Raw genomic sequence first — 23,207 nt, forward strand, 5'->3', positions numbered from 1 at the left:
TGTCCCCTGGCAAGAGCGACCCTCCCGGAGGGGTGAGCAAAGGCAGAGGCACAGCTTGCTGAGTTGTCCACACTTACGTACCCCATGTTGGCCAATGTCTACAGCAGGTTCTGCTCTTTGCATCTCCAAGGTGAGATTTTATTTATCTTATTATTCAGTGCCCTCTTTGTGTGGAGCTTTGTCTGAATGTAGGGAGACATGGAAAGCAGTGAAAAGACGGGCTCTCTTTCCTCTGGGAGACTTCCTGGCCTACGTATATTGTTGAACAACACCCAGCAAAACTTGCTCCTTGTTTCCCTGCACCCCTTCCTTTGTATGCCCATGTCCTGTTGCTTGAATTGTTCAGCAGTCTATTTCTTTGTGCTTTGTCTTGCAGTTCCCCTTGTTACACTGCGGTTTCCTTCAGGGTGGAGCTGTATCTATTTGCATCGGTCCCTGCAGCATGCATCCAGCTGTCCGGGAAACAGTCAGTGCTTACCAAATGCATGCTGAGTGGGACGGGCTTGATAGTTTCTCAGGTGCTGTGGGTCTTATTCCTCCCACTTAAAGTGTTTTGATCTCCTTAACGTCCAAATCTCAGTCCTTGGGACAAGAACAACTTTCTCATATCTGTCCAACTGGATATTGCACTTCTGTATGAGAAACCAGTAAATGAAGCAAGGATGTGCTCATAAGGCATGCGGGCGCATCTGCAAAGGCTGTCAATTCAGCAGAACAAATTAATTAGTTGAAATTATCCTTCATGGTACCAAAGGAAAACCAGCCTCTCCCTCGTAAATACGCTTTGCTAGATATAGAATAATCATCCTGAGCGCAGCGATGCCAGGGCCTCCCCTCTGCCATCTGGAGTGATGTCCTTGCATGGCGATGCCTCATCAGCGCTGCCCCGGGTTCTTCCCTCCTGCTCTGTGTTTCCTCCTCTCCCTGTCCTTGCTCTGTCATAGGATGATGCGTGGTCCTCTCTTCCCATCCTCTTCTCTTCCTCCCTGCGGTTCTTGGCCTCATAATGTAGCATTCTGCTTTTTAACATCTTTACGTATTCAAAACCATGTATTCATTAGGATGTGCAAATAGAGGGGAATATAAAACACCAGAAGTGGTCTCCCACGCAGGTAAACCTCAGCTGATGGCATGAGGATGGGAAGCAAGCACCTGGGTCAAAAGTTAGAAAGCAAAAACCATGTATGATGTGCCTCTTCCCCTGCCTATTCTCCCTCCATGCTTCTTCTCTCCCCAGTGATAATTATAGTCAACATTTTGTTGTATGTTTTTTTTAGAAAATTATTTTAAGTATGATACACATCCGTACATAAAAGTTGAAATGGATGTGCATCCATCTTTTCACATGGGATAGTCCCAAGAAAACTGCTTTGGACCTACCTTTATTTTTTCCCTCTATATAATTTATTTGTCCCATGGGAATTTTTTTTTTTTGAGTATTTGGCACACGATGTTACATTAAGGTGTACAACTTAGGGAATTACCAAGTTTATACCTATGCTAGGTTCACCACAAGCGTGGCTACCATCTGTCCCAATACATCACTCACTATCACAACATCATTGATTATACTCCCTATGCTGTGTCTTCTAGTCCTGTGACCTGTTCGTTCCATTACTGGAAGCTTTCACTCATTTTGCCCAAGCCCTCACCTCTCTCCCCTCTGGAAGCCATCAGTTTGTTCTCTGAACCTATCTTTTATTACTTAATGTGTCTTACAGATCCCTCTATAGGTGCCTCCCCTTCTCTCTCATCTATCTTATTCTTTGTTTCTCCTGCATAGTATTCCATTGTATAAATGCTTTAACTTCTTCATCCAGGTCCTTATTAATGGGCACTAAGACTTTCTCTGGAACTTTTACTTTTCAGTAATACAACTGTGACCATCCCTTATATGTATATCTTTAAACAGTTTGGCAAGGACGCTGGGGTGGCTCAGTGGTTGAGCGTCTGCCTTCGGCTCATGTCGATCCCGAAGTCCTGGGCAATATTGAGTCCTGCAGCAGGCTCCCTACAAGGAGCCTGCTTCTCTCTCTGCCTGTGTCTCTGCCTCTTTCTCTGTGTCTCTCATGAATAAATAAATAAAATCTTTAAGAAAAGTAAACAGTTCTGCAAAGGATGTGTACATTTTACATGTTGATGGTTCTGCTGAATTATCCTCCAAAAATGGAATCTGTTTTCTCTAATTTAGATATGCCACCAAAGTGCTTGACTGCACTTGATTTTCTGTTGATCTTTTCTACTTTTTTCCAGTATGATAGAAAAATTTTTATCTCATTCTTCTGATTTTTATTTGATTGTGTCACTTGTTTATGTGTTTCCTTTTTTTGAAAGTGGAAATTCTTAAGGAGCAAAGACCTCCTCTATCTTATTCATTATCGTATCCCTGTCACATAGATCCAAGCCTGGCTCATAATAAGCACTCAGATACTGAATGAATGAATGAATGAATGAATGAATGATTGGATTAGTCTATATGTGTTATAAAAAAATTTAAGTTTGTTTTCTAATTTTGTTTATGATATTTTTCCCAATGGAAGCTTTGAATTTTTATGCAGCCAAATTTATCAGTCCTTTTCCTTTATTATTTCCGAACCTTCCTTGCTCTGTATTTATAAATAAATGTACCCATGCCTCCTTTGAAAACTCCTATGGTTCCATCTTTTAAGCTTAAATCTTAGACCTCTATAAAATTTAATTTTATGTTTAAAATATCCAGTTTTAATTTTCTCACAATAGTTAGCTAGTTCTTCATTCATTGAATTGTCTCTTCTGCATGCATTTGGCATACAACTTGGAGGTAAACTACATTTCCAGGGATTTCTGAATGCAATTAAATTGTTTCAATTGCTAAAATTTCATGATAGGTTTTAATATTTGGAGAAGCTGATTCTCCCTCATTTCTTCTCTTTTTTTTCATGGCTATGATTGCATATTAATTTTTTCCAGATGAATTACGGGATCCTTTTTGCCAAGACTGAAAAAAATATTTTAAAGAAATATGTAATAATAGTCATATATACCCAGAATATATGCCTTTTATAGTTTTTATCTTTGTCTCCTGAGAACTTAATTTGTTCAGAGTTCATGTTATTAAGCTTAGGATAGACTGAATATCATAAGTTACTCCTTGGAGAAGTAGGTTAATGCATGTGAGAAGAATTAGCATCCTTTGAGAAAAGAGTTTAATTTTGGCTAGATATGTTCTGCTAGAACTTTTGAGTGTAAATGGGTGCTATATTTCTGGCATTTATACTTGAGTATGATGAACTACTGACAAGTTATCCTTAATCTTAACTGCCTATTTTGGATACATCTTAAAGGAGATTAGATACAAAGTCTAAGCTTTAGTCTTTATTTTGCTAATAATGAGCCATTTAGCTCTTGATAAGTTATCTAAACTGAGTTTCTGATCTTGTTCCCTCATCTATAAAATAAGCATAATCTCTACTTATTCATTCACTCATCAAATAATACTTTATTTACCTGCCCATCTTTAGGAATTATTGTACAGTCAAATAACAGAATTCTGGCAAAATTTTTGTTGGAAAATGTTAAGTTCTAGTTAAACATTGTACCTTCAAAATATTTCATTTACTTATCTCCAGTCCCTCTCTTCTTAAAGTCCATCAAAAAGATGATGAAGGAAAATTTTTTTTAATAATAAATTTATTTTTATTGGTGTTCAATTTGCCAACATACAGAATAACACCCAGTGCTCATCCCGTCAAGTGCACCCCTCAGTGCCCGCCACCCAGTCACCCCCACCCTCCGCCCTCTTCCCCTTCCACCACCCCTAGTTCATTTCCCAGAGTTAGGAATCTTCCATGTTCTGTCTCCCTTTCTGATATTTCCTACCCATTTCTTCTCCCTTCCCCTCTATTGAAGGAAAAATTTATTTATTTATTTATTTATTTATTTATTTATTTATTTATTTAATTTTTTATTTTTTAAAGATTTTATTTACTTATTCATGAGAGACACAGAAGGAGAGAGAGGCAGAGACACAGGCAGAGGGAGAAGCAGGCTGCATTCTGGGAGCCCGACGTGGGACACGATCCCGGGTCTCCAGGATCAGGCCCTGGGCTGAAGGCAGGCACTAAACCGCTGAGCCACCCAGGGATCCCGGAAATTTTTTTTTTAAAGATTTATTTATTTTAGGGAGAGAGGGAGCACGAGCAGGAGAGGGAGAAAGAATCTCAAGTAGACTCTATACTGAGCGTGGAGCCCCACATGGGGCTCCATCTCATGACCTTGAGATCATGACCTGAGCTGAAATCAAGAGTTGGACAGTTAGCAGATGGCACCACCCAGGTGTCCCCCACAGAAATTTTTTATTTAAAGCCATAAGCCAGGGATCCCTGGGTGGCGCAGTGGTTTGGCGCCTGCCTTTGGCCCAGGGCGCGATCCTGGAGACCCGGGATTGAGTCCCACGTCGGGCTCCCTGCATGGAGCCTGCTTCTCCCTCTGCCTGTGTCTCTGCCTCTCTCTCTTTCTCTGTGTGACTATCATAAAAATATAAAAAAAAGGGAAATATCCAAAAAATAAAAATAAAAATAAAAATAAAAATAAAGCCATAAGCCAGTAAGAGCAAAAGAATAGATTGGAGACTGCAGTAAAGAAAAGGAATCAGCAGAATTTTGGAAGCTGAAATGTAGAGTGGAAAAAGCTAGAACTCATTTGCAAGAACTAGTAAGGTGCAAGTTGAAGTAGTGCTGATGCAGTTCAGGAACTGGAGGCACCTGGTACCTCCAGGGCTGACGTTGGAAAGATGAGGATGGCTTGGAAGTCTAAAGAGAGTAGGACACCCAGAGTCCCTCCCCTGCCACACTAAACTTTGGAAAGCATTGTAAGGATGAGGGCTAAGGATGGTGAGAGGGGAGGTTCGGATTGGGATGGGGATAGTAATAGAGACCTAAATCTTCCATGGTAGGAAGGCAAAAGATAATATGTTTTTTCAAAGTTAAGAAATAGCAGGATATGCATACTCTTAAGGAGGTAATTGACAAATGAAACCACACAGAGGAATTGAAAGTGATTCTAGGGTCGATGGGGAGGACAGGAGCTTCTTTCCTTTTAGTATAGGCCTTGGTAGTACTAATAAGTAGCTCTATTACTTGCTAGACGTTTAAAACTATGTTCGTAATATTATAGTGACTAAAATGAAATAAATGACTTTATGCCATTGTAGGAAAGTCAACCTCTAGCATAAGGCTTGGCATCTAGTGCATAAATACCTGTAGAATGGTTGAGTGAATATTATTCAATTATTTAGAAAACACTCTGACTTCTTCCCTTAGTGGTGGTACCAGATAGCAATTGGAATTAAATAATGTGCTTTAGGGACTGATGAGTAATATATTTTGAATGTCACAGTTTATGAAACCAGTCTCTTTGTTATGGGGGTTATGCAATGTTGGAAGGCCCTTGTAGTTAAAAAAAAAAGTCCATCTAGGGCATGTGGGTGGGTCAGTGGTTGAGCGTCTGCCTTTGGCTCAGTTCATGATCCCGGGGTCCTGGGATCCAGTCCTGTATCAGGCTCCCTGCAGGGCCTGCTTCTCCTTCTGCCTGTGTCTCTGCCTCTCTCTCTCTGTGTCTCTCATAAATAAATTTAAAAAATCTTTAAAAAAAAACTTAAGAAAAGTCAATCTGAATTTTGAATTTATTTTATAGTTTTCATCAAGGACATTTTGTGCTTAAAAAGTTATAGTGTTGACATGTGTTTATCAAGATGTCTCAATATTTTCCCTACCAGAAAATCCTCTGACTCAGGCACTAACTTATGACACAGTCATGATAATTCTCCTCTTTCTGCCTTTTTTTTTTTTTTTTTTTTTGTCTTTGAAAAGAGGTTAAAAATCAGCCTGCCTCAAGGAAGGCAGTTGAATACTAGAGCAATCCTGGCACCTAGTTCTTTGGCTTAATACCATAAACAGAGTAACTAAGTTTGGAAGTTGCCTCTTCTAGGAAAATAATCAAAATGTCAGAAGCAGAGATTTGGCTGTAGTAACATGATCTCCTACCTGAAGCAAAGTATCCCCTCTAGGGAGTCCAAAGTTCTGCTGGTATTAGAAGTAACTAGTCAATAATAGGTAAGTCGATTATTCCCCAGGATTGAGGATGTTTTACTAATAGAATTGCACTGCAGAATCGAGTCCAACATTTATTTGTAAGCTGCTATCAATTTGTTGGGAAAGAAATGCTAAAGAAAATACCAGGAAATAGTATGATGTGACATTTCTTGAAGAACTGACTTGATTTTCCTTTGTAAGACACAGGTGAGTTTAACTCACATTGTATTTGTCTCTGTGTATGTTGTACCTATGAAGCCTAATATCTTGAGTATGCACATGGGCTTTTTAATCTTACAATTTCATACTCTCAGAGCTATTGTTTGGCCAAGGCATGATTATTTTTGCTACCTAATTATGTAAGGCAATAATTTCACATGGAAATGGTACTTAAGTAAAAGTTTCAAAAATGAAATATTATACCAGCTGAGGTTAAATATGTAATTGATTTGAGTATCTTCTATACAACCATGTTAATTGAAAGCCATATTTTAAAACTCTTATTGTTCTTAGAGTGAATTACTGGAATTTAACCAACAGCAACAGGAGGAAGCAAGAACCAAAATCCACCAAGCTGAACACAGGAGGTATAAATAGCTAATAAAATAAGCATCCTTGATGAAAACAATTACCTATAAAGTTTTCACAATGTTTTAAGAAAACACTATAGTCATATATTAAGTATGGTTTTGGAATATATATTACCTTTTTAATCTTTATGTGATTGGGGTATGGTACAGATGGGAGGATGCCAACTGCTACATACATACACATACAATATCCAGTTTTTCTGGATAGGTGGCATAAATTCACACTAGAAAATGTAATCTTGCTGTCAAACTATTTGTTTATTTAGGTTATACTTAATTTGCCTCCCATGGGACAAAGTATCTTAATACTTTGAGATGATCTTTTACTATTTGTAGACAACTTTAGAATAATTGAAATCATATAGATGGTGAGATACTCATACTTGAATACGGAAGGTCAGACAAGAACTATTTTATATTGATTAATATAAAAAAATATAAATATCTTAAATAGATATCTTAATATCTTAAATATCAAAAATATCTTAAAATAGAACCATTAAGCAAGTTTTAACATTATAGGTACTCTCTTATTCCAAATAGCAGACATTAAGAGTACCTGATAAAATATATTGATGTTGGGCCAGTGCAAATAACCTGCCATATGTATTATTATTCCAGAATTTTCCTGGGGGCACTAGGGTTATCTGAGTTTATTGCAGTGATCGTGAGGATCTCAGGAGAAGAATTTAATGTAAAGGCTTTCATGATCTAAAAGAGCAAATTCTTTTGAAATTGAGTGGCTTCGCTTATACATTTAACCTTCCTACTGTTGCTAATGTGTATTTTTTAGTTGTGGTGATTTCATTTTGCAATTGAGACTTTACAGAGTGCTAAGAAGCTCCAAATTCTGCTGGAGCTGTGAACTATAGATAGGTACTCATATTTTTTCGATCGGATTATTCTGCTTCCATAGTCCAGCCAAAATAGTTTTAAAATATCAAGTGTGAATTTATGTGGTTTTCTCCAATTAAAAGAAAACACCAAAACTCTGATACACTAGTTAGGCTATTTTTTTTTTTGGGGGGGGGGAAGGATAACAGTTACTGCTCCCTATTTTTAAAAAATAAAGTAGGTTATAAAATAGTTTATTCTTTTACTGATTTTTCTCATTTTCTTTTAAAAATTCTTCCTACTAAAAAACCTGATCATGCATTTCTTTAACATTGGTTGTTAGTAGTAGCCAGTTACTTCTCTGGATTTCTGAGGATTGATTAGATTATAAAACTTTAAGCATCTTAAAGATAGTGCGGTATGTTACATTAATAGGCCCTATTGCTAAGAAATTCATCTTCAATGGGCATCCAATGAAAATGCAAATTATTTGATTAGAGGTGGAAAGGATTAATTTCTTGTTGTAGGAAACTTGAGCCTCATTATTTAAGTTTATTTCCATAATTTTGGATACCTAAATATTGGTGGGGCTATTTATTTTCTACACCTTATTTTTTCTTTTGATTGACTCTAGTTAAATTTAGATGCAAATTTATTCTAAGAGGAAATCTCTCTGGGTAATAACCTGAGTAACCAGTTTTGAGACAACTGATCAAGTTTTTAAACACATTTTATGTTCTCAGTTTTTGAGGAGAGTGTATTGTTCTTCAGCGTTTACAGTGAGTTTTTGCATGTTATATGAAAATATTCAGTAGTCTTTTAATGAATAAAATAGCTGTGACTATTCCTGCTGAGGGCAGCAACACTAGTTGTGTGTGTGTGTGTGTGTGTGTGTCTGTAGGGGCCATAAATTAGATTATCACCAGGGACATAATTTTATTAGAATTAAAAAGACAGCATGCTTTCTACTATTTAAAAGTTGACATAGCAGAAAAATCAACTCTGACTTTTATAATAAAAGCTTGTGGAATTCCTCACAAGCTTTTCAATGCATCCTGTACTGATTGAGCCTGTCTGCACCTGAACCTGACCCATGGTAACTTTCTGAGTAAGAGAAGAAAGTTGAAACCTCAGAGAGAAAAGACAAAGCATGTAGGTCAAGGGTTTGAAAAGCTCTGGGCTATGAGCTGAAACCTGGAGTTGACGGAGTTGATTTACAGAAACTTGACCTATTCTTAAATAATAGTTTTTATCCATATTAACCCTTATAAGAAAATCCAGAACAGTGGTTTGACAGTAATAAAATATATGTACTTTCTAACACTAGTAAACAAAAGCATGAACTGGCGCTTTTTCTTTTCTTTGTTTTTCTCAATTCCTATTGAAAATTCAAACTCTTTACTACCTACGATCTCTGGTTGAACCCACTCTGCTGTCCTCTTAGTAACTGATGCTCAAAAGTGAATAATACCACCTGCGTACATGACAAGCCATCTGTCTTCACAGCGTGGGAACAAACTGACAGCAGTGGACATTGGGCTGTTTTCCAGCCTATACTCACCACCATTGGTGGTTTCATGATGTAGCTGCAGTCACAGAAGCAGGCAGATGTGGGGACCATGCACCTGGATGAATCATTTATTCACTTTTTACCTATCAGGACACACTCCATAAAGGTTTTGTTCTAGGCACTGGGAATAGGCATAAAATGGCAGAGAATATCCCTGACTCCATGGAAATTTCAATTTGGAAAAAAGAAACAAAAGTCAACAAGTCAACAACAAGAGTATTTCAGACAATGATATGTATTGTGAGGGGAGAGATTGGAGGTGATAGTTTCTCCATGAAGAGGTAACATCAAAGGACAAGAGACAGTCACATAGAGACTGAGGTTCAAAACATAAACTTAGATATCCCTTATTATTAAGGTATAGGAAAAAAATGCAAAGGTCCTAAAGTGGAAATGAGTTGGATTTTTTGAGTCTCAAGTGATTGGATTATAGATGGTAAGGAAGAGAGTAAGATGAAATGAGGTTAGTGGGAGCCAGAAAATAACAAGATTTTGTAAGCCAGTGATTTTATTCTAAGACTAATGGGAAATCATAAGAGACTCTTAACTCTAGGAAAAAACTGAGGGTTGCTAGAGGGGAGTGGGGGAGATGGGGTAACTGGGTGATGGACATTAAGGAGAACATGTGATGTCATGAGCACTTGGTGTTATATGCAACTAACGAATGGCTGAACTCTACCTTTGAAATTCATAATACATTATATGTTAATTAAATTGAATTTAAATGAAACATTTAAAAGACTAATGGGAAATCATAGGGTTTTAAGTAGAAGCAAGGCATGATCCCTTTTATAATTATATATTAATGTGGAAGTAAAAATAAGATGAGAGAAGATAGTGATTTGGACTAGAATGGTGGCCATGAAAAGAACTGGGGAAAGAATTTAGGATGTGCTTAGTGGATAGAGTCAACTCTAGACTTCTAGTGGTTTGGATGTGGGGTGGATGAGCACTGTTGAAGGAAAGCCCATCTCTGCTAACTGACAAAAAGACTAGATGAAAACAATCCCAGGTTTATGGGCAATCCAGAATACCATTGGTTGTGTGGTTAAGGAGAATCAGGGTCAGCTTTCTCTCTTTTTCCTCATGATAAGTGTAGTCTTTAATCCCCGTCACCTATTTCATCCATCCCTCCACTTACCTCCCCACTGGTAACCATCAGTTTGTTCTTTATAGGTAAGACTGTGTTTCTCAGTTTACCTCTCTCCCCCCCGCCCCCGCTCATTTGTTTTGTTTCTTAAATTCTACATATGAGTGAAATCATCTGGTATTTGTCTTTCTCTGACTGACTTGTTTCGCTTAGTGTTCTACTCTTTGGCTCCATCCACGTTGCTGCAAATGGCAAGATTCATTCTTTTTTATGGCTGGGTGATACTCCATGCACACACACACACACACACACACACACACATTCCACCTTTTATTTATCCATTTATCTATTGATGGATACTTGGGCTGCTTCCATAGTTTGACTATTGTAAAAATGCTATAAAAAAACATAGAGGTGCATGTTTGAATTAGCATTTTTTGTATTCTTTGGGTAAATACCCCGGAGGGCAGTTACTGGATTGTAGGGTAGCTGTGTTTTTAAGGGTCAGCTTTTTTCTTAATATTCAGGCCTCTGGCTGAGTAAGAAACTGTTCTATCTGCATGCTGAGAGGTCTAGAAAAGATGACATAAACATCACACTCTGCAGCAAACCTGGCTGACTAGAATATGGCACTCAGGTATATTTTATGATGAAGGGAGAAAGAAACTTTCTAATCACTCAGATGTGACTACTGTCTATGGGACTAGAAGTTATTGAGAAAACAATAAGCCAGAGATCAATCTGGGTCAACATGCACTTGGCATTTTAGCTGGCACTGAACAAGCACAGACAGGCACAAAACAAACCCAGCCTCTGACTTTGCCACCCAGCAGTCCTTTTCTTCAAAGTTCCCAAATCTCCCAGTCACTGACTTATAGCCACCCACCGTGGCCACTTTCTGCCAATCTTCATGATCGAAAAGGAGGCTGGGACTGGGTCCTACCTCCCCTTCCTTCCATAAACATATACTGAGCTGTTGTTCTGCACGAGGCACTGTGTTTCTGCCAAGAAGCTTATGGTCTTAATGACACTGTTCCTCAGTAATCCGTTGACATCATAGGATACAGATCACAGTGCTGAGTCTCCAGCTTCTACGTCCCTGACTCCACTTAACCACACATAGGCAACTTGGGGCATGGTGTTGCCTTTAATTTACTTTTTAAAATTTAAAAGCTATAGTATATAACCCACAGGAATGTCCACGAAACAGATATTTAGAATGATTAATTACAGAGTGAACAGCCAAGTAGCCAGCTCCAGAAATAGAATATAACCACTACCCTACAGTTAACTCTTATTCTGACCTTTACTATAATCATTTTCTTGCCTCTCCTTAAGGTTTTTTTTTTTTTTTTTTTTTTTTTTTTTTTTCCTTAAGGTTTTACCTTACACGTGTTAACCTTAATTTCTGAAATTGGTTGCTGCAGGTATGACCAAACATCAGGGAAAGATCTATTTATTATTCTTCCTTTTGAAAGTTTGAGTTTCCCTCTTTGGATGTTTCCCATTTCTTATACTCTCTTCCCATTTCCCTCTACTTTTCACTTATGGGATTTTAGCAAGACTGGCAGTGGGGGACAGGGCACATGGGAGGGACATCTCCATCGTAATGACTTGCCACAGAGGTATTTTGGGTTCCTCTTCATGTTTTAGGTCTTGCTGAAGCTTCCCTCTCCTCAGCCTCTGGAGTTCATACATGGCAAGGCTTGGGGTGGGGGGTGTGGTTGCTGGGGAACAAGGCTATTGCCAAACTAGGTAGAAGATGAAGGAATGAAGCTCTGAAGTTCAGAATTGTGCCCCCTTTGGTAGGAGTCACAACTGGCACCAGTTCCAGCAAAGGGCTGTGAACAGCATGTCATATGGTTAATGTGAAAAGAAGTTTCTATAGATTACTTCTAAGCTGAGGGGGGAAAGCAATCCCCAGAGCTGGTTCATGCAGCATGTTAGGTTCTCAAAAAATCTCTCAGCCCTGTAGCAAGCTTTCCACTTATACACATTTTTCATTGTTTAAAGGGTAAATAATGTTTTTCTGGACCGGCTCCAAGGCAAAAGTCAACCAGGTGGTTTGGAGCACTTTGGAGGCCACTGGAATATGAATAGTGGTAACAGCTGGGTGAGTTTTTTCTTTTCTCTTAAAAAAAATCTTTCAAAGTTGAAGAGTAAAAACAATGAGAATTTAAAAAATATGCTGTGGCCTTCTCCCAGGGTATTATTTTTTTGGTGTGCTGTTCAGCTGTGTGATGGGCGGTCAGCCAGGGTGATTACTGTAAATTCCACAATAGTTTCTAGAGAGAGGGAGAAAGTCCTGGTTTCAGTGCTGGCCAATCACAATAAAAAATGACACCTGCCCTTTGTTCTCAGTGTGATTGCCTGGGCTATAAAGATTTTTTTTTTTATCACCCCTTGCCCAGACCTACAACAAAAACAAATGAAATTTTTTTTCAAGAAGATTTTAAGTGTAATATGGTTATAAAAATAGTAAGCATTCTCTAGCAATATATTCTTTCAGTGAAACTAGCACATCAAAGAAACCGGTATTTAATTTTTCACTACAAAATGATTTTTAGAAAACCCTACAGCAAAAGGCCCTTTTTGGAAATGAAATGTCCTTATGGATTTCTGTGAAGAAAATCTTGCAACTTGTGTTATAATATGTGCTTAATGTGTTTTGCGTGCACAATATATCTTTGAACCAGCACTGAATCTTTGGAATGTATATGATTGCAGGTTTTGCAATGTGTATAGAATCAAAACTAACTATAGTGGGTTTTATAATCTAATTGAAGCCCAAGTGCCTACGTACCTACTAAAAAATGGAGCAGATAGAAATCTTTAAACTGGTAAAATACAACAAAACAACCAAGTGCTTGCTGGAAATTCTAGAGATCACCCTTTAATAAATACCTGATGGACAAAAGATAATTTTTGAGAAGACAATCTGTTGGAAGTCTTAAGCATGTTTTCTTGAAAGGGATTTAGCAGTTAAAAATTGAATAGATTTCACAAAAATATGTATATATATAATTAATGTAGGCAAATTTGCAAGGAATCATACTGGATGTGTATCCATGATATATACTCATGTGTATCACTATGGCATTCAGAATACATTCAGAATAGGGACAACATGGAAGAGAGAGAAAAGAATCAAAACACAGTATCTTTGCATCATGAGTTACATTTTACAAATTACTGACTTATTCATAAGAATATGTGTTTTGGAGTCATGTGGAAAATGGGGCATTGTTACTTGAAGACATTACTCAAGTTCATGGAATTTATAAGTTGTGAGACATGATTGAAACTTGGATTTTGGACAGAACTTGGAAACTCTGCACATTTTCTCCTCTACTTACCAACTCTTGAAAGTTAGAAAGTACTTAGAAAATTATCTGGGATTGAGGGGAAGGTGTGGGAGAGAGTAAGTGAACATCACATGGACTGCTGTTAAGGGAATGAGGATTTGGAAATCTGGTTCACCACTGACTATTGGTAGGTCTTAGGGAAGTGAGATGTATAGGCCTTATGGAAATGGGCTGTAAATCTCTGCTTAGATTCTTCATGGATAAAAAGAAAGGAACATCATTTTCCCATGATATGAGTGAGGGATATTAAAGTTTCCTTAGTAGGATAGTCTTGTCCAAGTCCAGAGTGATTATCAGCTCTTCCCTTACTGAAAGAAGCAGTGACAGAAGGGTGAGAGCTTCCTCAGGCCCCCACCTGCACCTCCCTTCAGACATCTTTACCTCTTTGTTCTAACAAAGTCTTTGCAGACTTTGTTCTAACCCTACTCCCCTCTCTCCTGAACCGTCAAATATTCATCTGAGCTAGAAAATTCCCATCAGCATATGGTAAAAATATAAATTGTATTGATATTCCTCTTTCTCTTGCTATTGTCCTGTTTCTCTGTTCCCCTTTCAAGCAAAACTTCAAGAGATATCTGTCCTTTAGCTGTCTGTAATTTCTTTCTTCTGCTTCTCATAGGCTCATTTAAATCCTGATTTAGACTTTAGCAGTCTAACCATAATGCGCTTGTCACGGTCACTAACAATAATGTCCATATTACATAGTCCAGTGGTTATTTTCAGTCTTCATTTTTTGACCTATCAAAAGTATCACTTGTCACAGTGATTCACTCCCTCCTCTCTGAAACTGTTTACTTGGCTTTGGGGCATTATACTCTCCTGGGTTTCCATCAATCTCAGTGGTTACTCCTTTTCATTCTCCTTTTGAATCCCCTGCATCTTGCTGTCTTCTCCACATTGGAGCACCTCAGAGATCCACGTAGGATCACCTCCTGAACTTTATGTTCATTTAACACCTTGGTGGCCTCATTCATTCTCATGAACTTAGATACCACTTATATGCTTAAAACGCCCACATTTCTAATTCCAGCCTTGACCTCTTCTTTGACTCCAGACTTGCATATCCATTTATCCACCCAGTATCTCTACTTGCATGTCTAATGGACATTTCAACCTTACCATGTCTAAAAGTTAACCTTGGATACCTTCTACCTGGAGTACTCCATCTGTGCTTTTTCCTTTTATATATTGATATAACCCATCTCACATCCTCACATTTGATCCGTCAGCAAATCTTCTTGACTTCTCCAAATAGGTACAAAGCAGCATCGTCTCACTACCTCCACCACTATTATCCTGCTTCCAACTTCTATTAGTGCTCGTCTAGATTCTTGAAATAGTCTCCTAGATGGTTTCCTTGCTTCTACACTTAACCACCTACAACCTATTCTCAATATGAGAGTGATCGCTTTGACTCAGAAGCCAGATCCTGTAACCTCCCTGCTTAAAATCTTCTAGTGGCCCCCATCACTCTCTAAATCACATGGATTAAAAGCCGAAATCTGTACAATAGCCTACCATGTGTTTCCTGACCTAGAGCCCACTTTATCCTTCTGGAGCTCTCCCAGCACTGCCCTTCTTCTTTATTCCTCCCAGCCACACTAGCTTTCTTGCTGCTTTTTAAAAACTTAAAGAACTGACTACTTTAACCTTATAGCCCTTGCCCAGCTGCTCCCTCTATACTCATCTCTATATGGTTTATTCTCTAAGCATTTTCTTGGATTCACCTCAGTGAAGTTTCCTTTGCCATATTTAATGCTGCTATTTGTGCCTTCATCCCTGGGGTCTAGTCATCATTTTTCTGGGCTCTACTTCTTTTTCCTATGGCACTCTGCAACTTCTAACATACCTTTCTAACATTATTTGCTTTTATCTATTATTTACTGTTTACTCTTAGCCTCTTCCTGTGGTAATGTATGTTCCATGTTGCATCAGTTAGGGCCCTTGATTGTTTTGTTCACTGATATACCCCAAACATAAGACAGTGATTGGAACTTAGCACAAGCACAAGGAAACAGGTGGCTGTGATTGAGCGTTGGTGAAACAACAAAGATTTAGAACCAAATGATTTGATATACTGAATTTAAAATAGCTATATATAAGACATTTGATGGAATAAATATTGGATTTTAAACAATGAGCAAAAACAAGAGACAAAGACGACCAAGAAGATTTGAAAAAGAACAAAATAGAACTTCAAGGAATAAAGAAACATAATCTTTGGAATTAAAACACTCAATGAATTCATCACAATAAAAGGTACACAAATTAAGAACTAAATCAAAATACCATTTCCCATCTATTATTTTGGCAAAAGAACAAAAGATTGGCAATATGCTCTGTTGGCAAGGCTGTGGGGAGGGCTGTTCACACGTCGTTGGTGGGAATTCAAAATGATACAAACGCTATCTAATTTGTCACTGTCTTTTCTTAAAATATAAACCAGAAAAAAAAAATAAACCAGGCTGAGATATATTGCAGAAAAGCTCTACTAAATATTAAAAAAAAAACCCAGATAATTCTAAATGTCTAGAAATTTTTCCAGATAAATGAAAAAAGAAGATATTCTCCCAAAGGATTAAGCAAGTGAATATAACTTGAATCAAGTTCACACAAAGACTATACGAAGAAATATGTATATAGGCTCACTCATAAACAGATTCAAAAAATCACAAAATTTTGACAGATTCAATAATGAATTTCTTTAAAAAGCATAATATATCCTTATCAAATTGGATTTATCCCTGATGCAAGCTTGATTTATCACAAATGAGTAAACAAAACAAAACAAACTGAGATGATTTACCTCATAAATTATAGGAGAAACACCATATGATCATCTCAGTAGATACAGAGAAAACATTTGATAAATTTCAATACTCATTTGTGGTAAAAGCTGCTCAGAAAGGAGAAATGGAAAGGACATTTCTTTAGCTAATAAAGGGAGCAAAAAATCTGTAATAGAAATACATCAAAAGCTTTTCCTTTAAGTCATATGCAAGGGTTGAAAGGAAAAGAAACATTTATAAATCACAGATGATACAATTATCTACTCAGAAAAATCCAAAAGAATTGATTTTATGTTATTAGAATAAGTAAGAGGACAACAATGTTGGTAGATATGGGATCAATATATAAAAACGTCATGTCTATACATTGCAAATAAACAGAAAATTAATAAAAAGATAAAACCAAGAAGGCAATGCAACCTTTAAAAAATATATACATTTTTAAAAAGATTTTATTTATTTATTCATGAGAGACGCAGAGAGAGAGAGAGAGAGACAGAGGCAGAAACACAGGCAGAGGGAGAAGCAGGCTCCATGCAGGGACCCTGATGCAGGACTTGATCCTGGAACTCCAGGATCATGCCCTGGGCCGAAAGCAGGTGCTAAACCGCTGAGCCACCCAGGGATCCCCCTCAATTTTTAAAGAAATACCTTAAGGAATAAATGTATGAAGTTATACTTTGTTAATGGATAAGGATCGGAATGACCTGTCATAATCTATAGATTTAATTAAATTCTAATCAAAGCAAAGAACCGGGAATAACCAATTCACTACTAAAAATAAAGAAGTAAGTGTGGGGACTTGAACATTTAATACAGTCTGGAATAGGCATAGGCAGACCCAGCCAACCATTTCTGGAATTCTGACATATGACAGAAGGCAAAGCACATCATTGGAGGAAAGTGTCCTCTTCAACAAATGCTATTGGGACAGCTGAGTACCTGCATGAAATCATAACCATTCAACAGGAGGTGGATTAAGGCTTGTAAGTAGAAAAGAGGACTTTTCAAATTTTAGAAGAAAATAGACTATTTATAACCTTGAACTAGGGTGGATTTTGTAAGACCCAAAGTATAAACCAAAAAGAAACAATAAATATACATTAAAATGAAACATCTGTTCATCAAAGGACACCATCCAGAAGAAAGAAGAGAAGCCATATATGAAGATTTTATCCTGAACATGTTTTGTAAATAACAAGTGGACAAAAGTTTAGTATGCATAATATATTTAGGCTGTGTCATTTATTTGGGAGTTGATAAATGACACCGGAGCTCCCCTAGGAATGAACGAGGAGAATTCACAGATGGGGCTTGGAGGAACTACTGGAATCTGTACAAAGCTGAAGAAGAAGAAAAGGAGGAAGACAGAAAATACAACAAAACAATGATGAAAGCTAAAGAGAGAAAAACTTATTTCTTGGGACATCATATAAACACTTAAGGAGTAGGCCTTTGATAAGTGTATTTTAGGTAGACAAATTAGATTGACATTTATCTTTCAGTCTTTTAAAATTTAAATCACATTAGTCTCATATTCCTTAATCTCTGTGTGTATATACATATATAAATATATAAATGCATATATAAAAATATGTATAAATATATAAATACACTTATATATTCTTTGATAATTTAAAATTATTTTTACATTAAAAAACTTTTGGTGAGGATCCTTGGGTGGCTCATCAGTGTGGTGCCTGCCTTCAGCCCAGGGCATGATCCTGGAGTCCCGGGATCGAGTCCCACATCAGGCTCCCTGCCTGGAGCCTGCTTCTCCCTCTGCCTGTGTCTCTGCTTCTCTCTCTCTCTCTGTATCTCTCATGAATAAATAAATAAAATCTTAAAAAAAAAAACTTTTGGTTTTCTAGTCTCCTCTACTACTTTTCATGATATAACTCGGGTAACACTTTGAAAGAATCACTTCAATTTCTCTTTTCTTTGACACCAGTAGGTGAGACCCTTTGAAATGCTGTGGGAACCCTAAATCTGGTGTCTTCAAGGGTGGTTGTGCATTTGCCATGATCTGTGAGGCAACCTGAGATTTAAATTTCCCAGAATGTTAGAACAGCAATAGTCTGAATTCCAAGTGTAACATTGCCCAGCATTCTGGGAGGCTTGATGGAGGCTTCTTGACCCTTTGCACAGGGTGAGGGGTGGAGGGGACTCATTTAGTCTATCTCCCTCTGGTCTATCTCCCTTCCTCGAGGGACCCCTTAGAAGTCACCTTTCTGCTGCATAATACAAGTCCGTTCTAATCCATACATTTCCATTTAAATTGTTCTGCTTCACAGTGTTTGTCCTGTCCTTGCTGTAACCATGGAGGTGGGTGACAGTATTTGTGAACACTCTTATTCCTGACCCATGTTAGCCTATCTCCAAGAACACAGCTGATGAGCTGTCACTCAACAAGCCATTACTTTGTTGACAGAGACTATTTTGTGAATCCAATGCAATGGGTCTTGAAAATCAAAACGTGTCACTGGGACAAATCATTAAAAAATGGGCATTTAAGCCCAAGAGAGTAAAGAGCATTCTTTGAAGGAACTTCATTTTGTACTTAACAAAGGCTCTGAATTTTGTTTTGCTGCTTATACTAATTTTTGTTTTCTTTTTCTTCCAGGATGTGTGAGAAATATTTACTTACATCTGTCCTTTGTCAACTGACCTTGAAGGACCTCACTTGATGCTTTTCCTTAATGCTACTTTGTTTACCCTTGCTGTTTTACCTTGACTTCAAATTGCCCACCTACTCAGCTGAACAATTGAGGATGACCAGTTTTTCCCTGTCATTATTTATGGGTGTTCACAGGAGCTGCTTGCTAAGCTCATATTAAATTTCTACTACCAGTGGAATTTTACACTATTTTCCTCATTGGTTTCACATGTTATTGGAAGCATAATTACAGCAATGTTAGTATGATGAAAAAGGAGGGAATCATTTGATAGTCTCACGCTTGCAAGAGCTTTGGATGCTACATGCTTGTCTCTTTAAGCAGCTAATTCTTATGTAATTCTCAGATCAGGTTTGGGGAAGCTTTGGCATTTTTTAGATTTTAAGCTCTATGTAATCCGGGGTACAAACTTGGGCAAAAGAAAATGATAAATCTTTTATACTCTTTTAAATACATTTACAAATAAATTTTGAAATACTTCTATATAAATGCTTTGTTTTTATTTTTAATGAAAAGCTCTTGAGTTTTTCTCTTTTGATGGGTCTCAATTTTATTTTCTTCTTTATAGTCCATATACATCAAATGTAGGAATGCAATCACTATTGGATCTGCCTTTGATATTGATTTACTTACTAGTACTATGCCTCTGGTTTTTCAGAGCAGGCAGTTAATTCCCTGAAAGGCCATTGTTTACCTAAAAATCAACTAGATACAAATGTAGTTACCATGTATGGTTTGGAAACTTGTCTTTTCTCTATGCAACCTATTTCCTATAGATAATTCAGTAGGCTTTCCTATTCTACTTTTATGCCCTTTAACCAAGTTATAGACCTTAGAGTACAAAAATATTGGTTTTCCATGCTTTATGCTCTAGGCCCAACTCTATGGTATAGAGGAGAGCATTGCATTTAGTCTTAGAATGAAGGTTGGAAGAGAAAATTTTTACAGCTGGGCAAGTAAGACCTTTTTTTTTTAATGATATGTAATTGGCATACAATGTTATATTAGTTTCAGGTGTATAATATAATGATTCAACATTTGTATACATTGCAAACTGATCACCACTGGTTACCATCTACCACCTTGCAAAGTTGATACAATACTACTTGGTATATTCCCCGCTGTACATTATATACCCAAAACTTACTTATTTTATATCTGGAAGTTTGTGTTTCTTGATCCCCTTCACCCACTCCCCTACTTTCCTAAAACTTCTCTGGCAACTACTAGTCTGTTATCTGTGTATTTGAGTTTTGTTTGTTTGTTTTATTTTTAGATTGCACATATAAGTGAAACCATGCAGTATTTGTCATTCTCTATCATACTTATTTCACTCAGAATACTACCCTCAAGGTCCATTCATGTCACAAATGGCAAGATTTCATTCTTTTCACTGGTTAAGTAGTATTCCATTGTGTGTGTGTGTATATATATATATTTTTAATATTTTTTTATTTTTTAAGATATTATTTATTATTCATGAGAGACACACAGAGAGAGAGGTAGATACACAGGCAGAGGGAGAAGCAGGCTCCATGCAGCGAGCCCGATGTGGGATTCGATCCTGGTTCTCCAGGATCACACCCCCAGCTGCAGGTGGCACTAAACCGCTGCGCCATTGGGGCTGCCCTGTGTGTGTGTGTGTGTGTGTGTGTGTGTATATAACACACATTATATATACATAATATATATAATGATTGGATACATATATGGAATATATATGTATATATACAAATATATATGTATATATATTTATTTGCCACATTGTCTTTATCCATTCATTGATGGGCATTGTTTTCATATCTTGACAACTGTGAATAATGCTGTAATGAACATAGGGTACCTATATCTTTTCAAATTAGTGGTTTTCTTTCTTTAGGTAGATACCCAGTAGTGGAATTGCTGGATCATAAGGTGGTTTTCTTTCTCTTTCTTCCTTTCTTTCTTTCTTTCTTTCTTTCTTTCTTTCTTTCTTTCTTTCTTTCTTTCTTTCTTTCTTTCTTTTTCTTTCTTTTTCTTTTTTTTTTCTCATATGGTGGTTTCATTTTTACATTTTTGAGGGAGCTCCATATTGTTTTCCATAGTGGATGAGCTAATTTACATCACCACCACCAATGCACCAAGGTTCCCTTTTTCTCACATTCTTGCCAACACTAATGTCTTGTCTTTTGGTAATAGCCATTCTGACAGGTATAAAGTGCTATCTCCTGTTATGATTAATGATGTTGAGCATCTTTTCATGTGCCTATCAGCTATCTCTATGTCTTCACTGAAAAAAAAAGTCTGTCCAAGGACACTTGGGTGGCTCAGCGGTTGAACATCTGCCTTTGGCTCAGGTCGTGATCCTGGGGTCCTGGGATCGAGTCCCACATCAGGCTCCCTGCAGGGAGCCTGCTTCTCCCTCTGCCTATGTCTCCACCTCTCTCTCTCTGTATGTCTCTCCTGAATAAATAAATAAAATCTTAAAAAAGTGTTCAGATCTTTTGCCCATTTCTTAACTTGACTGTTTGTTTTGTTATTCAGTTGTAGTTCTTTATGTATTTTGGTATTCACCCTTTATTGGATACATGATTTGCAAATATCTTCCTCTATTCATTAGGTTGCCTTTTCATTCTCTTGGTTTTCTTCACTGTTCAGAAGCTTTTTAGTGTGATGTAGTCCCATCTGTTTATTTTTGCTTTCTTTTCCCTTGCCTTTGGAGTCAGATAAAAAAAAAATCTCTAAGACTGATATCAAGGAGATTACTGTAAAGAAGTTTTCTTCTAGGAGTTTTGTTTCAGGTTTTATATTCAAGCCTTTAATTGATTTGGGGTTAATTTTTGTGTATGGTGTAAGATAGTGGTCTAGTTTCATTTTTTTGCATGTAGTTCTCCAGTTTTCCCAGCACCATTTATTGAAGAGATAGTCCCTTACACTTTGTGCATTCTTGCTTCCTGTATCATGAATTAATTGGTCACATATGCATGGGTTTATGTCTGGGCTCTCTATTCTGTTCCATTGATTGATGTGTCTGTTTTTATGCTGGTATCATACCATTTTGATTACTATAGCTTTGTAATATAGTTTTAAATCAGGGAGCATGATACTCCTGGCTTGTTCTTTCTCAAGATTGTTTTGACTATTTGGAATATTTTGTGGTTCCATATAAATTTTATAATTATTTGTTTTCTGTGAAAAATGCCATTGGAATTCTTATAAGGATTGCATTGAATCTGTAGATTGCTTAGGATAGTATGACATTTTAACATTATTAATTCTTCTAACCTATGAGCACTGAATATCTTTTCAATTATTTGTATTGCCTTCACTTTCTTTCATCAGTATCTTATAGTTTTCAGTGTACAGGTCTTTCATCTCCTCGGTTAAATTTATTCCTAGGTATTTTATTCTTTTTCATGTGATTGTAAGCAGGATTGCTTTTTTTTTTTTTTTTGGATTTCTCTTTCTTATAGTTCATTATTAGTGTATAGAAATGCACCAGATTTGTAGATATTAATTTTGTATCCTGCAACTTTACTAAATTCATTTATTTTAATAGGTTTTTTTTGGTGAAGTCTTTAGGGTTTTCCACATACAGTATCAAATCATTTGCAAATAGTAACAGTTTAACTTTTTCCTTTGCAATTTGGATGCCTTTTATTTCTTTTTTCTTGCCTAGTTGCTTTGGCTAGGACTTAAATACTATGTTGAATTAAAGTGGGGAGAGTGACCATCGTTTTCTTGTTCTGGATCCTAGAAGAAAAGAGCTTTAAGCTTTTCATTATTGAATATGATACTAGCTGTGGGTTATGTATGTTCCCTCTGTCCTCACTTTACTGAGTTTTTATCATGAATGGATGCTGAATTGCATCAAATGCTTTTTCTGCATCTACTGCAATGATCATATTTTTTACCTTACATTTTATTAATGTGGAATATTGCAATTGATTTGTGGGTGTTGAGCCATCCTTGCACACTGTAATAAATCCCACTTAATTGTGGTGTATAATCCTTTTAATGTATTGTTGGATTCAATTTGCTAATATTTTGTTGGTACTTTTTATATTACTGTTAATTAGGGATGTTGGCCTGTAATTTTGTTTTTTTTATGGTGTCCTTGGCTGGTTTGGGTATCAGAGTAATAATTGGCCTCATAAAATGAGTTTGGAAGCATTCTCTCCAGTATTTTTGGAAACCTGTCTCTCTAGCTGAAGCTCCAGGTTAAGTAAATAAGCCTTTTCACA

The 23,207-nt window shown here is 37.0% G+C and overlaps 1 protein-coding gene across 6 annotated transcripts in view; it reads left to right on the top strand.

The window, feature by feature from the left end:
• Positions 1–19,473, top strand: part of EPSTI1 (epithelial stromal interaction 1) — a 93,912-nt gene extending 74,439 nt beyond the window's left edge. For all 6 annotated transcript variants that reach the window (XM_038569629.1, XM_038569630.1, XM_038569633.1 and 3 more), the window contains 3 exons: positions 6,585–6,658; positions 12,169–12,268; positions 18,933–19,473. In XM_038569629.1, coding sequence (XP_038425557.1) covers positions 6,585–6,658; positions 12,169–12,268; positions 18,933–18,941 — 183 coding nt within the window. In that variant the 3' untranslated portion in view covers positions 18,942–19,473. The remainder of the gene's footprint in view (positions 1–6,584; positions 6,659–12,168; positions 12,269–18,932) is intronic.
• Positions 19,474–23,207: the final 3,734 nt, after the last annotated feature.

The sequence above is a fragment of the Canis lupus genome, chromosome 22 (genome assembly GCF_011100685.1).
Source record: "Canis lupus familiaris isolate Mischka breed German Shepherd chromosome 22, alternate assembly UU_Cfam_GSD_1.0, whole genome shotgun sequence".
Lineage (NCBI taxonomy): Eukaryota > Metazoa > Chordata > Mammalia > Carnivora > Canidae > Canis > Canis lupus.